The sequence below is a fragment of the Manis pentadactyla genome, chromosome 12 (genome assembly GCF_030020395.1).
Source record: "Manis pentadactyla isolate mManPen7 chromosome 12, mManPen7.hap1, whole genome shotgun sequence".
NCBI lineage: Eukaryota > Metazoa > Chordata > Mammalia > Pholidota > Manidae > Manis > Manis pentadactyla.
In genome coordinates this window covers 6437273-6452154 of record NC_080030.1, presented here as the reverse complement: position 1 = coordinate 6452154, position 14882 = coordinate 6437273, and the positions used below count along the sequence as shown (strand labels likewise).

General features: G+C 63.8%; 1 protein-coding gene across 6 annotated transcripts; it reads left to right on the top strand.

Moving 5' to 3' along the window:
• Positions 1 to 216: 216 nt before the first annotated feature.
• On the top strand, positions 217 to 13903 carry CAMSAP3 (calmodulin regulated spectrin associated protein family member 3). Of its 6 annotated transcripts, none has more exons than XM_036879288.2 (19): positions 221 to 456; positions 5262 to 5515; positions 5974 to 6096; positions 6175 to 6270; positions 6431 to 6463; positions 7235 to 7282; positions 7538 to 7676; positions 8284 to 8423; positions 8507 to 8600; positions 8671 to 8725; positions 8875 to 8948; positions 9235 to 9304; positions 9438 to 10821; positions 11733 to 11872; positions 11946 to 12247; positions 12644 to 12740; positions 12955 to 13067; positions 13145 to 13263; positions 13340 to 13903. In XM_036879288.2, exons 1-19 carry the CDS (start codon positions 309 to 311, stop codon positions 13643 to 13645), a joined length of 3735 nt encoding a protein of 1244 aa, XP_036735183.2. In that variant the 5' UTR covers positions 221 to 308; the 3' UTR covers positions 13646 to 13903. The 6 variants fall into 6 exon arrangements, with proteins under 6 accessions (XP_036735186.2, XP_036735183.2, XP_036735180.2 ...); XM_036879285.2 differs by having other exon boundaries at positions 222 to 456; positions 9387 to 10821; XM_036879291.2 differs by lacking the exon at positions 12644 to 12740 and having other exon boundaries at positions 217 to 456; positions 9387 to 10821; positions 13340 to 13608.
• Positions 13904 to 14882: the final 979 nt, after the last annotated feature.

Here is a 14882-nt window from a genome sequence, read left to right as displayed (position 1 = left end):
ACACCCGTCCGTGAGCAGAGGGTTCCCGGCCCTCCCCAGCGCGCGCGCCCCCGCGCGTCCCCGCAGCCTCCCGCCGGCCCCGCAGTCCGGGCGCGCCCCACCGGGCGGCGCGCGGCCGGGCCAGCGGCGCGGGTCGGGGTCCGGCCCGGGGGCGGGGCGCACCTGGGCTCCGCCCCGGGGCGGGGCCGACGCAGCGTCGCGAGCGCGAGCGGCCGCACCTGGCTCGGCGGCGGCGGGCCCGGCCCGGGGGCGAGCGCGGCGCAGCCCAGCCCGGCGAGCGCGGACCGGCCCGCAGCCCCGGCGCCGCCATGGTGGAGGCGGCGCCCCCCGGGCCCGGGCCGCTGCGGAGGACCTTCCTGGTGCCCGAGATCAAGTCGCTGGACCAGTACGACTTCGCGCGGGCCAAGGCGGCGGCCAGCCTGGCGTGGGTGCTGCGGGCCGCGTTCGGGGGCGCAGGTACCGGGCCGGGGGGCGGCAGGTGCGGGGGGCGGAGCGCCGCGCCGGGAGGCCGGGGCCGTGGGAACAATAGCGCCGGCCGCCGGGGGTCCCCGGGCCTCCAGGCTTCCTGCTCGGCCCGGGCCGTGGACTTTGGCCGCCGGGCCGCGGGAGCGCGGTGGGGGTGGGGCCGGCGGCCCGGCTCCGCGCGGGGACCCCGGCGCCTGGAGCCCAGGTGAGCGGGGGTGGGGGGACGCCGGGGCGTCCTGGCGCCACACGCCCTCCCCCTTACTCCCATCACGCGCCCGCGCCCCGCAGCCGGGACCCGCACCCCGCGCCTGCCCTCCCTGCCCTGCGGCTGGCGAAGGCGGCTCCGGGAACCTCGCTGTCGCCTCCGTGAGTCCGGCTGGCAGCTGTGACTTATTACCCCATTTTGCCTAGGAGTCTGGCGAGCCCGGGAGAAGGGAAATGGCTTATCCTGGAGAGCCTGGGGTGGGGACCCAGGTGCAGGGCCTCCCCCCGCAGGGCACATCGTCTCCCAGGCCCACGTGCGTGGAGGAGTCGGGCCACCCCAAAGAGGAGGATGCGGGAGGGTCCCCGGTTTTCGAGGCCCTGGGCTGGTGAAGTCAGAGCCCTGGGGCGGCCCCACCACAGGCCGAGCTGGGAGCCAGAGCCCAGCGGTGGGGAAGAGGGGTTAATTAAGGTCTGGGCCTTCCTCCCCCCCCCCCCGGACGCCCTGCCCGCTCACTGGACCTGCCTCCTGGTCTTGGCACCAGCTGGGCACGGCCCATCCCCCACGTCGGTGGCCTTCCCAGATCAACCTGTTCTGGGTGTGGGTCTGGGTGACAGCTGTCCGACTCTTGGTTCCACCCAAGCCTCTTTTTCTCTTTCTGCCAGTCTTTCCCCTGCACCCTTACATGCAAGACGCACTCGGGGGCTTGTCTGCTTCCAGGATCTGCTGGAGGAAGAAAGGGGGCTGAGGGGGTTTGGGGGTGGGGGAGACAGCCAGGCCCACCTCAGCCGCTCACATCCCAGGTTATGGGGCCAGAGAGAGCTCCACTTTGGGAATTCAAAGAATTGGGTTTGAGCCCCAGGTCCAGCAGATTGTGGATGAATTGACCCAATTCTCTAAGCTTCCATTTCCCCCTCTGTGAAAGAAGGCATTTGTTCACTTATTTATCCATTCCACAAATGTCTGGGGGACACCCACTCTCGGGCCAGGACAGGGGGATTGGGACCCCAGTCTCTCCTTCGCTGGGCTGCTGGTCGGTGGAGGGAGTATGTATGGACTTCAGGATTCCATACTACGTGTGGCACGTGGTACATGCTAACAGATGCTTGCTGTCGGTACTGCTGCTGTGATCGGTGGTGGTTATTTTTATTAATAATATTAATATTATTCATCATCTCTTGGTCGGGGGACAGAGCAGAAATTACTGTCCCATTTTGCAGAAAGCAAGGTGAAGTTCCTCTGAGGACATGCCCTGACTCACCCACTGTGTTCATGCTGATTCAGCTCCTGGAGCTGTGTGACACCTTCACCGAGGGTTGGGGGTTCAGTTCAACCTGTCCCTCACCCACCTCTAAACAGGGGGCTGAGGGAATTGGGGAGCAGAGCTCAGCTTGATTTGTGAACTCTGGGACTCTACCTTACTGATACCTTAGTGGGTGCCAGGCTCGTGCTGGGTGTTCAGGACAGAGAGGAGAGGATGGGACAGGCTCAGAGAGAGGGGTGTGGTGCAGAGGTGGACAGTGGGGCCATTGGGTGGAGGAAGTCCCTGAAATCTTCCAGGGAGGGGATGAGAAGGGAAGGCAGGGGGTGGGGAGGACTTGGTCCTTGCAGGATGCATAGGAGTTTGCCAGGGGAAGGAGGGGACTTGGGCAAACGGCTAGGGTGTGGATCAGCAGGAAGTTCTCAGAGAAGAATGTGCAGGTCCTGGGGATGGCCAGGGAAGTGGGGGGCAAGGAGCTAGGACTGTGGAGGACCTCTCAGGTCCTGGGTGGGGATCTGAGGGCACTGGGGAACCACGGAAGGTATCTGGGCACTGACAAGATGAGTTATGCAGTAGTGCTGGGGGATTAGTGGATGGGGGAGGGGTGGTTCTGGTGGCCACAAGGCACAGGTATGAGGAGGCTGCGCAGGAAGGCACGCCCTTGGGATCTGCAGAATTCTAGCTCAGAGATAAGAAAGGGTGCCATCTTTCAGCAAGTTTGGGAAACACCACATGCAGGTCTTCATGCCTTCAGAATGTCAGTGTGACATGTGGGGAAGGTGAGGTCACGTCAGCTCGGCCATTTACTAGCTGTGCGATCGTGGGCAAATTCGCTCCCTTCTGTGGTCTCGGTTTCCTCATCTGTACAGTGGGGATAAGAATGCATCCTGAGAGTTCAATGAGCAAATGCCTGCAAGGTGGTCGAGGTATAAATGCCAGCTGTGCTGTCCCATGTGGTGGCCACTAGCCACATGCGGCTGTTAATCGAGATGTGCTACAAACAAAATACACAGCAGCTGCTGAAGATGATACAGAGAAACAAAAAAGGACCGTGAACTGTCTCGTCCTCATGATGTTTGTGCCTACATTGTTGGAGTGATTTCTTGGCTGTATCTTGGGTTAAACGTATTACTCAAACGTTACTTGTTCCTAGTTTTTTAATGTGGCTCCTGGAATATTGAAAACTGCATATGTGGGGGGCATGGTATTTCTATCAGACCGCGCTGTTATATGGTAAATGCTCAGTAAACGTTCTAGAGCATAGAGCCGTGGTTCTCAGCCAGGGGATAGTTTGCCTCGTAGGGGATGCTTGGCATTTCTGGAGACTCTTTCGGTTCCCACCGTTCGCCACACCACTGGCGTCTAGTGAGTAGAAACCAGGGATTCTGCGCAACCTCTTAGAACGTACAGGACAGTCAAAGAGCGCCGGTAGTGCCCAGGTGGAGACACGCGGGCATAAAGTGCTCAAGAAACACGAGCTATTGGTAACACTAGCTCACGGTTCCATCTCAAAGGGCCCTGACAAGTCGTGTGGGAAAGCAACTTGTTGAATTTTGCTATTAGCAGCAGGAAATGTGCCGGAGGCTGGGGCAATGGGAAGGAGGATTTGGATTCAGGAGATTCCAGGAGGTTGAAACCAGATAGCTGACGAGCTGTTGGGCGGCAGGGGTGAAGTGAAGGAGGTGATTTCTCACTGCTATGGGGACAGACAGAAGGAAAAGGTTTGGAGCAAGATGCAGACAGAGGCTTATGGAAAATGCCCCGAGGGCAGTGGGACAGGCCGCCTGGGCTGCAGCAGGTGGCAGTGCTCAGATGACCATCATAGCTGGTGGGGAGTGGGGGGGCATGTCTGTGTACGAGGCCACTCAGACAGAGCTATCAGGAGCCCGGCATTGGAAGGGCACATGGGGAGGAGGCCTGGCTCAAGTGGTGGGAAAGAGAAGGATGGGACCCTGGAAGCCCGGGGGAGGAAGGTTTCTGGAACAGGGAGGTGGTGGGCAGAGAGCCCAGGCGAGATAGGGGCCCGCTGTTGTGCGTTGGCCAGCCACCGCCGGCCTTGGGAGGCCGGGGCTGGGGGGCAGGAGCCGGATCGGGGGGGGTTGGGTGGAAGGAAGCAGAACCTGGAGACCTTGTCTTTCAGGGTGCTTGGCTGAGAGGGGCTCGTTAAGTGGGAAGGTGCAGCGTGATTTTAGGATGTGGGGGAGGAGCTGGAGTAGGAGGCACTGAAGGCAGGATGCCAGGGTCCTTGCTGGTGAGGGGACAGGGTCTCTAAGGAACAGACTGTGAAGACAGGTACCTGCAGATCTGGCAGGTCACATTCAGATGTTTTAGCATCCTGCCCCCCAATCACTCGAACACACAGAGAACCCCAAAATACAGAACACCTGGCCTGCTTGGAATAAGAGTGGGGCCTCCCTGGAAGGCCCCCCTTGAGGGCAGGACCCCCATGTTGGCCTGTCACCTCCTCCTGGACCTCCCCAGACCATTCTGACAGCTTATTTGGATGGTTTCCCCCCCCAAACCCTGGCTCGTCTTGGGGGCCCTGCCATGTACCTCTCCCTCCACATTGCTGCCTCTTGAACATGGATCTCTCCACAATGCCAGCCCCTCACTTGCTGCCCCTTCTGTACCCCCATCACAGCCACCACCCTTTCCCCCTTCTTCCCCTTCAGACCCAATGGGGCCCTGGGTGCCGCCCTCTTTCCCCAGCTCCTCCCTTCAGTTGCCAGGTTCAGACCATTCACCCCTCAAACTGTCTGCAGTCTGTCCTCTGCCCAGTGTCAGCCCCCCAACTCCGCAGCTCCTTCCACCCCCGCCTGCAAGCCCAGAGAAGGTGTGGAGTCAGCTCCAGGCCTGAGTTTGAATCCCAGTCCCAGCCTTGCCCAGCTGTGTGGTGTTGGGCAGATTACCTCCCTTCTCTGTGCCTCAGTTTCCTCATCTGTAAATCGGATCTGCTTCTTCCTAGGGTTGGTGAAGTGTACATGAGGCCTCACGGTTGGTGCGGGGCACCCAGGGAGATTGATTAAGTGATATTGTTATTGGGGAGAGGGGCCTGTATTGGCCCCCAACAAGACCCCACCCCGTTGGCCTCCCCCTCCTGGGTCTAAGAGCCCCGTCATCTCCCCGCGCTGCGCCTTTACCTGCGGCCCCTCTGCCTGGACCACTGTCCCCCTTCCCCTGGCCGACTTCTCCCACCTGCGCGAGAGGTCCCAGCCCGGGTTCCCTACTCCCCCTTCCTGGGCCAGCCCCCGAGCCCCTTGTTAACTGGGGCGATGTGACTGTGTGCGTGCGTGTGGGGTGCCCGGCGGCCCTGACCCGCCGTCGCCCCCACAGAGCATGTGCCCCCAGAGCTGTGGGAGCCCTTCTACACGGACCAGTACGCGCAGGAGCACGTGAAGCCCCCGGTGACGCGGCTGCTGCTCTCGGCCGAACTCTACTGCCGGGCCTGGCGCCAGGCGCTGCCGCAGCTCGAGTCGCCCCCCAGCCCCTCGGCGCTGCTGGCCCTGCTGGCGCGGAGGGGCACGGTACCCGCCCTGCCGGAGCGCCCAGTGCAGGAGGCTGACCTCAGGCACCAGCCTCTCCTCATGGTAGGCCCCGCCCCCGCCGGCTAGGCCCCTCCCACCAGGTTAAGCTTTTCCCCCAAAGCCCCCTACCAGGCCTTGCTTTCTCCTGAGGCCCCGCCCACCAGGCCTGCCTGACCGCACCCACCGGGCCGGCTCCTCCCAAAAGCTCCCACCACGCCTGTCCCTCCCCAAACGCCCCCCAACCAGGGGGGCCCCTCCCCGAAAGGCCCCTCCTACTGCGCCCGGCTCCTTCCAAAAGGCCCTTGTCTGGGCCTTGCCCTGCCTGCATCGCTCGCGCCCTGGTAAGGCCTAGTTTGGGACCTGGAGGTGTGGTCCACCGAGGGGCTCCTCCAGGACCCCCGTCCCGGCCCCTTCCCGGAGGCGCTGCCCACGAAGCCTGCCTGCCCGTCAGGCTCCCACCCTCAGGCTCTTCGTCCTCATGGGGCACCCTCTGCCCTCACCCTCAGCGCTTGCCCACGCAGGGAGCCCACCTCGCTGTCATTGATGCCCTCATGGTGGCCTTCGCCCTGGAGTGGACAAAGACCCTGCCTGGCCCCTTGGCCCTGGCCAGCTTGGAGCACAAGCTCCTCTTCTGGGTGGACACGGTAGGTGGGGTTGGGCCAGGGCGGGCCCAGGGCAGGCCTGCCCAGTGACCCGAGCTCTGACCTCTGCCTGCTCCCCAGACCATCCGGCGGCTGCAGGAGAAGACGGAGCAGGAAGCCGCCCAGAGAGCATCCTCCGCGGCACCTGCGGATGGAGTGGCGCCTGCGCAGCCGTCGGTGAGGCCAGGGCAGTGGTTCAGCGGGTGGAAGGATGGGGTGGGGGGACAGGGGCACCGTGCCTCGAGGCCATGCCTGCACTGGAGGGCCGACGTGACCCTCTCTCTCTCTCTCTTTGCCCCCTCCCCCACTGCTCTCTTCTCTGCCTCTCTGGCCTCAGTGCCCCACACGCTGGTACTGGAAGCTGGTTCCTGTAAGTGGGGCCGTCTCTCTGCCCTGCCTGCCTTCTGCCTGCCTGCCTGCTCCCTCTCCTACCTCCCCGCAGCTGTGAGCAAAGGAGGGGGGCCCCAGCCCTGGGGGACAGAGCGCCCCTCTGTGAACCAGGAGAAGGGGTAGTCGTCTCTGTTGACTTCGAGGACAGACCCCTCCCGTCCTGTTAACCAAGAGGGAAGAACGCCCTCCCTCAGCTTCCTTTCTAAGCTAAGGTGGGGGGACCCCAGCCCATCAGACACGTGGGTCCTGACCCCGATGGGGAGGGCACATGGAGAAGACCCCCTAGCCAAGAGGAAGCCCCTCAAACCACAAGGGGGTGGGAGACCCTTCCTGAGACTCGCCAGCCTCCCTAAGGGCAAACCCCAGCTTTGAGTAGGGGTGTTCATCCCTGAAAGTGAGGGTAGACTGGGCTGGATAGGGTCCCCACCTTTGCTCACTCTGGATCCCCCTTCCCCCACACTGGGGCCTGGGTTGGGGGTTCCTCTCCTGCCTACCTGCTTCCTCCGCATCCCCTCCTTGAGCTGGGGCCTGCGTCTTTTGTCGGGGGAGGATTCCCTGCATGGGAGGCTGCTCTGTGGGGTCCCTCAGGGCTGGAAGGAGCTGGGGTCCCCAAAGCCGGCCAGAGCACAGTCAGGGAGCTAGACGGCTAGGGCTTAGGGCAGGGGTCAGGGCCATCTCCCCAGAGGTGTGCTTGGGGGCCCAGCAAGTCAGCACCCTCCCACCCTGCTGACGGCCGCTCCTCTCCCCCCAGCACGCAATTGCCTTCTGTTTGAAGGAGTCGGGGAGCAAACCCCCCATGGTAATGTATCCCCCGCCCCAGGGCGCCAGGAGTCCCTGACCCCAGTCCCTGCTGCTGGCCTGGCTGCTCGCAGACACCTCCTTTGCCTCTCGCTGCTGCCCTTCTCCTGCTCCAGGCTGGCCCCCCCACTCTGGCTCTGGACCCCCGGCTTCACGCCCCCTTGTGGCGGAAACCCCAGGCCTCCCTGCCCAGCCTGCAAGAGCACTGTCCTGTGGGCCAGCCTGACCTCTGACCTGACCCGGCTCCCACCCGCAGATCCGGTACCGCAAGGACCGCGCTGTGGCTCGACGCGCCCCCTGCTTCCCCACCGTGACCAGCCTCCAGGACCTGGCGAGTGGGGCTGCGCTGGCCGCCACGATCCATTGCTACTGTCCACAGCTCTTGCGGCTCGAGGGTGAGTGAGTGGGCCTGGGCCAGACCCTTTTCTTGGGAGCCTGGTGCTCAGGCGACCATCCCCAGAGCGGTGCAGTGATCATAAGCACAGCTTCCAGAATTGGCAGACCTGGGTTTCAACCTCTCCTAATTGGCTGTGTGACCTTGCACAAGTGTCTAAACCACTCTGTACTTCATATATAAGTCATTCCTGCAGCAGATATTTATCGGAATGTGAACTATGTGCCAGGCCCCAGTTTAGGTGCCAGGGATCCAATGAGAACAATTACAGACACGCTCCTGACCTCAGGTGGCCCCCATCCTGGTTGGGAGAGAAAGACCCTAAGTTCACTGGAAGAACGCTCTGGGTGTCGGCTGGCCCAAAAGGCACCAGATGGTCAGGAAAAGCTTTCTGAGCTGAGTTCTCAGGGAGCCTGGGGCTCCAGGCGGCGAGGATAGCAGCTGCAGAGTCCCGCGGAGCAGCCTGTCAAAGTGCTCGCCTCACGAAGGGCCTGAGGCTCAACTCGCAGGTCCCCCGTGTGTGTTGGCTGCTACTGGGCCTCGCTTCCCCAGGGCCCCACCCTCCTTGCCACGGAGCCGGGCCCAGGCATCCACCCTGTTCCCTGCAGAGGTGTGCCTCAAGGACCCCATGTCTGTGGCTGACAGCCTATACAACCTCCAGCTGGTGCAGGACTTCTGTGCCTCCCGCCTTCCTCGTGGCTGTCCACTCTCCCTCGAGGACCTGCTGTATGTCCCACCACCCCTCCAGGTAAGGCCATCTTGGAGGCTCAAGGGCTGAGGTAGACGTCCTGGGTGCAGGCCCCAGGGGCTGACCCTGCTGTCCGCCTCCAGATCAACCTGGTGGGGCTGCTGGCTGAGATGTTCCTGTGCTTTGAGGTGCTGAAGCCTGACTTCGTGCAGGCCAAGGACCTGCCTGATGGTCACGGTGAGGCCCGGCCCAGGGCTGGGGCGGGTGGGGGTACCTGCCCAGCCTGACCCTCCTCTCTGTGACACAGCTGCCCCCCCCCGGGCCACGGAGGCCTCCACATCTCAGAACAACAGTGGCAGCAGGTAGGGGTCCCTCGTCCAGTGAGGCCCCATGGCACAGTGGGCCCCTCCTCCAGTGCCAGGTTGGGGCTGGAGGTGCTCTGGTCTCCACCCCCTGCAGAGGAGGGGGCAGGGAGAGGGGCGCCCCTCGGCTGACATCCATCTCTCGGCAGTTCTCCTGTCTTCAACTTCCGTCACCCACTCCTGTCACCTGGCGGGCCCCAGTCCCCGCTCCGTGGATCCACAGGTGAGGGGAGGATATGGTTCGTCACCGGAGACCCCCACCCAAACGACAGCCCCAGCTGACCTCATGTCTCCTGAATGACCCGACCCCATGGTGACACAGCCCCCCCACAGTGACCTCCCCAGTGACTGTCCTAAAAGGACACCCTAGTGACACCAAATGACTCCCAGCTATCCCCCCACATAATGACCTGTCAGTGACTCAGCCTGGACACAGCCTGGCTGACCCTACCCAGCGTCCTCAGTGACCCCATAGTGACCACTGAGTCACCCCTGCTGCCCCTTCGCAGGCTCACTGAAGTCCTCCCCATCCATGTCCCACATGGAGGCCCTCGGCAAGGCCTGGAACCGTCAGCTCAGGTGAGTGCTGGCAGGGGCCTGGTGATGGGGAGGTGGGGCCAGGGCTTGTCCCAGGGGCTGACCCCTGCCTCCGGCCCCCCAGCCGCCCCCTTTCCCAGGCTGTGTCATTCAGCACCCCCTTTGGCCTGGACAGCGACGTGGATGTCGTCATGGGAGACCCCGTCCTGCTCCGATCAGTCAGCTCAGACAGCCTGGGTCCCCCACGCCCCGTGCCTGCCCGGACCCCCCAGCCACCCCCGGAGCCCGGCGACCTGCCTACCATCGAGGAGGCCCTGCAGATCATTCACAGTGCCGAGCCCCGGCTGCTCCCGGATGGGGCTGCCGACGGCAGCTTCTACCTCCACTCCCCAGAGGGGCTCTCCAAACTGCCGCTGGCTTCCCCCTACCCGCCCGATGGGCCCACCAAAGCAGCCACCTACTTGCCCCACCCAGAGAGCCCCTTGAAACCGTCTCCCTGCCTGGTGGGGGAGGTGGTGAAACCGCTGCCCCCCTCTGAGGCCTCCCCGAAGGCAGCGGCTTCATCCCCAGCGGCCAGCAACTCTGAAGTGAAGATGACCAGCTTTGCTGAACGCAAGAAGCAACTGGTGAAGGCTGAGGCCGAGGCAGGGTCCCCGGCAGCCACCCCAGCAGCCCCAGAGGCCCTGAGCTCAGAGATGAGTGAGCTTGGAGCACGGCTGGAGGAGAAACGGCGGGCCATTGAGGCCCAGAAGCGGCGGATCGAGGCAATCTTCGCCAAGCACCGCCAGCGACTGGGCAAGAGCGCCTTCCTGCAGGTGCAGCTGCGGGAGGCCGGAGGGGAGGCGGAGGCAGAGGTGGAGCTGGGCCTGGCCCCTGGTGCAGAGCGGCCAGCAGGCGAGGGCCAGGGGGAGCCATCTCCACGGCCCAAGGCAGTGACCTTCTCACCGGAACTGGGCCCAGTGCCCCCTGAGGGGCTGGGGGACTATAACCGGGCAGTCAGCAAGCTGAGCGCGGCACTAAGTTCGCTGCAGCGGGATATGCAGCGGCTCACGGACCAGCAGCAGCGGCTCCTGGTGCCGCCCGAGGCCCCTGGGCCTGCCCAACCACCTGCTGCCTGGGTCATCCCAGGTCCCACGACAGGCCCCAAAGCCTCATCTCCCAGCCCCATCCGGCGTGCCCCAGCCGCCCGGCGCAGCCCTGGGCCCGGCCCCAGCCCGACACCCCGCAGCCCAAAGCACACACGGCCGGCAGAGCTGCGGCTGACACCCCTGACCAGGGTGCTCACGCCCCCCCACGATGTAGACAGCCTCCCCCACCTGCGCAAGTTCTCGCCGAGCCAGGTGCCCATGCAGACACGCTCCTCCATCCTCCTGGCGGAGGGATCGCCTCCCGAGGAGCCCACAGCCCGGCCCGGCCTCATCGAGATCCCACTGGGCAGCCTGGAAGAGCCCACGGCTGAGGACGAGGGAGACGGGAGCCCCCCTGGTGCTGAGGATTCCTTAGAGGAAGAGGCGTCTTCAGAGGGAGAGCCCCGGGCTGGGCTGGGATTCTTCTATAAGGTGAGTCGCCTGAGCCAGTGGGGAAGGGGCCAGGCAGGCAGATGTCAGGGGTGGGGATGGGTGGAGACCCGGGTGGGTGGACAGGTGGGTGGGTGCATGGGGCTCTGATGGGACAGACAAATGGATGAGAAGAGTGGATGATCGGATGGTGTGTGTGGCCAGATGGGCAGATGGGGTGGACAGAGGGATATAGCATGGGCAGATGGGTGGGTGGGTGATGGGCATACTGGGCTAGGGTCTTCTGTGGCCTCTCCTCCCTCATGGCACCCCGAGTTTGGGCCACTTGTAGTCAGTCATGTCCTGATGGGCCTCTACTGCCCATCTTCCAGTCCCTGGCTATTTTTAACTGAACAGCCAGAGTTTTGTTTTGTTTTAATGTAATTTAGAGTTTGTTCCTCCCCTATTTAAAACCCTGCTGTACCTCCCCTGTTCTTAGAAAGAAGCCCTTCCATGGCTTTAGTCTCTGCTTATCTACGACCTCATCCTATGCCGTTCCCCCAGCCATAGGGCCTTTGCACCTGCTGTTCCCTCTGCCTGGAATGCTCTCCTCACCCCTCGCTCCTCCCAGTGAAGTTCTCCTGGCTATTCTCTGGGGTTGCTTCCTCCCGGAAGCCTCACTTGGTACCCCAGGTCCAGAGTCCCTCCTCAGTGTAGCCTGGCAGCTGCTTCTGCTGGTGTTCACCCCCATCAGTGTGACACCAGGTCACCTTCCCCACTGGGCTGTGCGCTTTGTGCAGCAGCACCCGGGTCTGCCCTGGTCCCTGCTGTCTGCAGTACCAAGCATGAGACTGTGCACAAGGTAGGTGCTGACCAAATGCCTTCAGGCCAGTTACAAAAATGAGAGGACAGGTGAGTGGCTGGCAAGCCAGGTCAATGGAAGACCAGCCGCTGGACTTGGTGCCTGCCTGCAGGGTGAGGACAAGCCCGAGGACGAGATGGCCCAGAAGCGGGCCAGCCTTCTGGAGCGGCAGCAACGGCGGGCAGAGGAGGCGCGGCGGCGGAAGCAGTGGCAGGAGGCTGAGAAGGAGCAGCGGAGGGAGGAGGCTGCGAGGTGAGGCTGGGCATGGCCTGGGGACTCCTGCCACCAGGGCCGCAGCCTGACCGCTTGGTCCCTTCATCTGCAGGCTGGCTCAGGAGGCTGCTGCCCCTGGTCTGCCAGCCCCCACAGCCCCGGTGGCCGCTCCCGTGGCCTCTGCTGCCCGTGTCCCAGCCGAGGAGGAGGTGGGCCCCCGGCGGGGCGAATTCACACGGCTGGAGTATGAACGCCGGGCCCAGCTGAAGCTGATGGACGACCTCGACAAGGTGCTGCGGCCGCGGGCGGCGGGGACAGGGGGGCCAGGCCGGGGCGGGCGGAGAGCCCCCCGGCCACGCTCTGGCTGCTGTGATGACTCGGCCCTGGCACGGAGCCCTGCCCGCAGCCTGCTGGGTAAGGGCCCTGGGGTGGCTGGCCTGCCCCTTTCCAGGGCTGGATGGGTGAGGCTCCCCAGGTACATGGGGAGGGGAGGGTACATCCAGAGTGGGCAGGGCCAGTGTGGGCTGGTAGGGGTCTCAGGTAGGGATGCCCTCACCTGCTGGATGGAGATTTCCAGAGAGATGGGGGTGGCTGCCAAGTGAGGTCAGAGGTGTTGGTCAGGGCTGGCCCAGAGCTCTCTGGGCCCTCCTGGATGAGGCCCCCTTAGCTGTTTGGGGCTGAGGACACACGGGTAAGGGTCTTGGGCAGGGCTAGCCCCACATTTCCTCCCCAGCCTGTGGGTAAGGCCCCCTTGGGCATTTGTGGTAAAGGGGCTCTGGGTGGCACCTGAGCCAAAGCCCTGTGCCCCAGGCTCTCGGCTCAGCAAAGTCTACTCCCAGTCCACCCTGTCCCTGTCAACCGTGGCCAACGAGGCGCCCAGTAACCTCGGTGTGAAGAGGTCGTCTCGGTGAGTTTGACCTGGGCAGGCAGGTGCCATGTTCCAAGTGGGCTCTCAGGGTCTGTGTGTGCACACGTGTGTGCCTACAAGTGCGACATGGCATGAGTGTGTATCAGCCCCCGAAGGGGAGAAAGGATGCTCTGCGGTGTTCTGGGTCCCTCCGCATAGCAGGGGGCCTCACCCCACACTGACTGCATGCCCCTCCCTTCCTGTCCTCCTGCAGGGCTCCATCCCCGTCCAGCCTCATGTCTCCCAGCCGCCAGCCCGGGGGCCGGGAGCGGGACTGGGAGAATGGCAGCAATGCCTCCTCCCCGGCGTCGGTGCCCGAGTACACAGGTAAGTGGGACCCAGAGGGGGGTCAGCGCTGGGCCCTGCCTGGTCCCGGGCCTCCCCGCTGACAGCCCTGCCCCTAGGTCCACGGCTATACAAGGAGCCCAGCGCCAAGTCTAACAAGTTCATCATCCACAACGCCCTGTCGCACTGCTGCCTGGCGGGCAAGGTCAATGAGCCGCAGAAGAACCGCATTCTGGAGGTGAGCTGTGCCCTGGGGGGGTGGGGGTCGCGGGTGGGCCGGGACCACGGTGCTCACCGCCTCCCTCACCCACCAGGAAATCGAGAAGAGCAGGGCCAACCACTTCCTGATCCTCTTCCGGGACTCCAGCTGCCAGTTCCGTGCCCTCTACACGCTCTCCGGGGAGTCGGAGGAGCTGACACGGCTGGCAGGCTACGGCCCCCGGACCGTCACGCCTGCCATGGTCGAGGGCATCTACAAGTACAACTCGGACCGCAAGCGCTTCACCCAGATCCCCGCCAAGACCATGTCCATGAGCGTGGATGCCTTCACCATCCAGGGCCACCTCTGGCAGGGCAAGAAGCCCACCACGCCCAAGAAGGGTGGCAGCACCCCCAAATAGCCCCATCCCGGTGGTCTGTGGGCTGGGCCCCATGCGGCCCCCGTGCTCTGGCCCTCGTCCGCCCGGAGGACAGCCGGTCGGAATTCCTGGGTACTGTCTGTCCCCAACCTTGTTTGGGTGGGGCTGGAGTCCCCACCCCCTGACATTTGTCCTGTCCTGCTGTGGGGGCTGAGCTGGGAGGTTCAGGGACTCAGGGCTCGGCTCAGTCCCCCGTCTGTCCTCCCCACCTTCTTGAATAAAATAATTGCGTGAGCTTGAGGGTGGGCATCTCCCCGAGGCTGGCCGGGGCTCTCAGCGCCGTCTCCTGCCCTCCGCTGCCTCTTGAGCCCCCATCTCTCCTGCGCCCCCTCAAGGGTCCCAGGGCAGCTTCTAGCAAGGTCTGTCACACTCTCCCTGCCAGCAACCCCCCCGGCTGTTTCTCAGCCGCCTCCTAGCCGAGCCCCTGGGCCCATGAGGCTGCTGAGCAGTCTCCGGGCGTGAGAGTGTGGCTGTCAGTCCTGGAGCTTGGCCTGCAGTCCACTGCTGACGTGATCTCTCCTCCAGCCACCCGCCTCCATTTCTACACTGGGTCACTGCCTCTGGGCCAGGGATGCCTCCTTTTTCTCCTGAGCTCTGAACCCAAGGCTCCGGTTACCTCCTTGCCGTGGCCGCTGGGCCCCTCGGATGCAGGACCTCTGCCACAGTCCAGGCTGGCCCGAGCTCCGAGGCTCGACGCCTTCGGCCCGCTGGCCCTTGGCCCGGTTTCCCCGCTGCTGCCCAATACCAGTGTCCCATCTCCCACCTCACCTTTCTCTGTCCCACGGCTGCCCCCCGACACCCTGGGCCTCCCCACACCCCCAGATGCCTCCTGTCACAAGCCTGTCCCTCACAGCAGCTCACATGGCCTGTTCAGGACACAAACCTGATTAGGTCTCCCAAAGCTTAAAATCCCTTAATAGCTTAGAGCCCACTAATGGCTTCCCAGAGTTTAGGACTAAGGACACACCCCGGCTGTGGCGTGGCTGAGGCCCGGCTCTGGCTTCCGTCCAGAGAGGGAAGCGCCTTGCTAAGATCACAGGGCTTACAGAACCCATCTGCCTCCAGAGCTCTTTGAACTGCCATCCCTTGAGGGAGGTCAGCGCTCATGCCCCGGGAGAAAGGGTTCAGGAGGTACTCCCTGGCCCTAGGGGCAGGGGCCCAGGAGACCTCCAGGAAGCCTCAGGCGGCAGAGACACTGGCCTCCCAAGCCCAGAACTGG

What these genes read in the sequence shown, in the direction of transcription:
- CAMSAP3 (XM_036879285.2), top strand. Translation starts at nt 309, where the DNA reads ATGGTGGAGGCGGCGCCCCCCGGGCCCGGGCCGCTGCGGAGGACCTTC. An exon ending in CGGGGAGCAAACCCCCCATG is followed by an intron (nt 7,283 to 7,537) that starts GTAATGTATCCC and finishes TCCCACCCGCAG; the next exon opens with ATCCGGTACCGCAAGGACCG. An exon ending in GGCTGGGATTCTTCTATAAG is followed by an intron (nt 10,822 to 11,732) that starts GTGAGTCGCCTG and finishes GCCTGCCTGCAG; the next exon opens with GGTGAGGACAAGCCCGAGGA.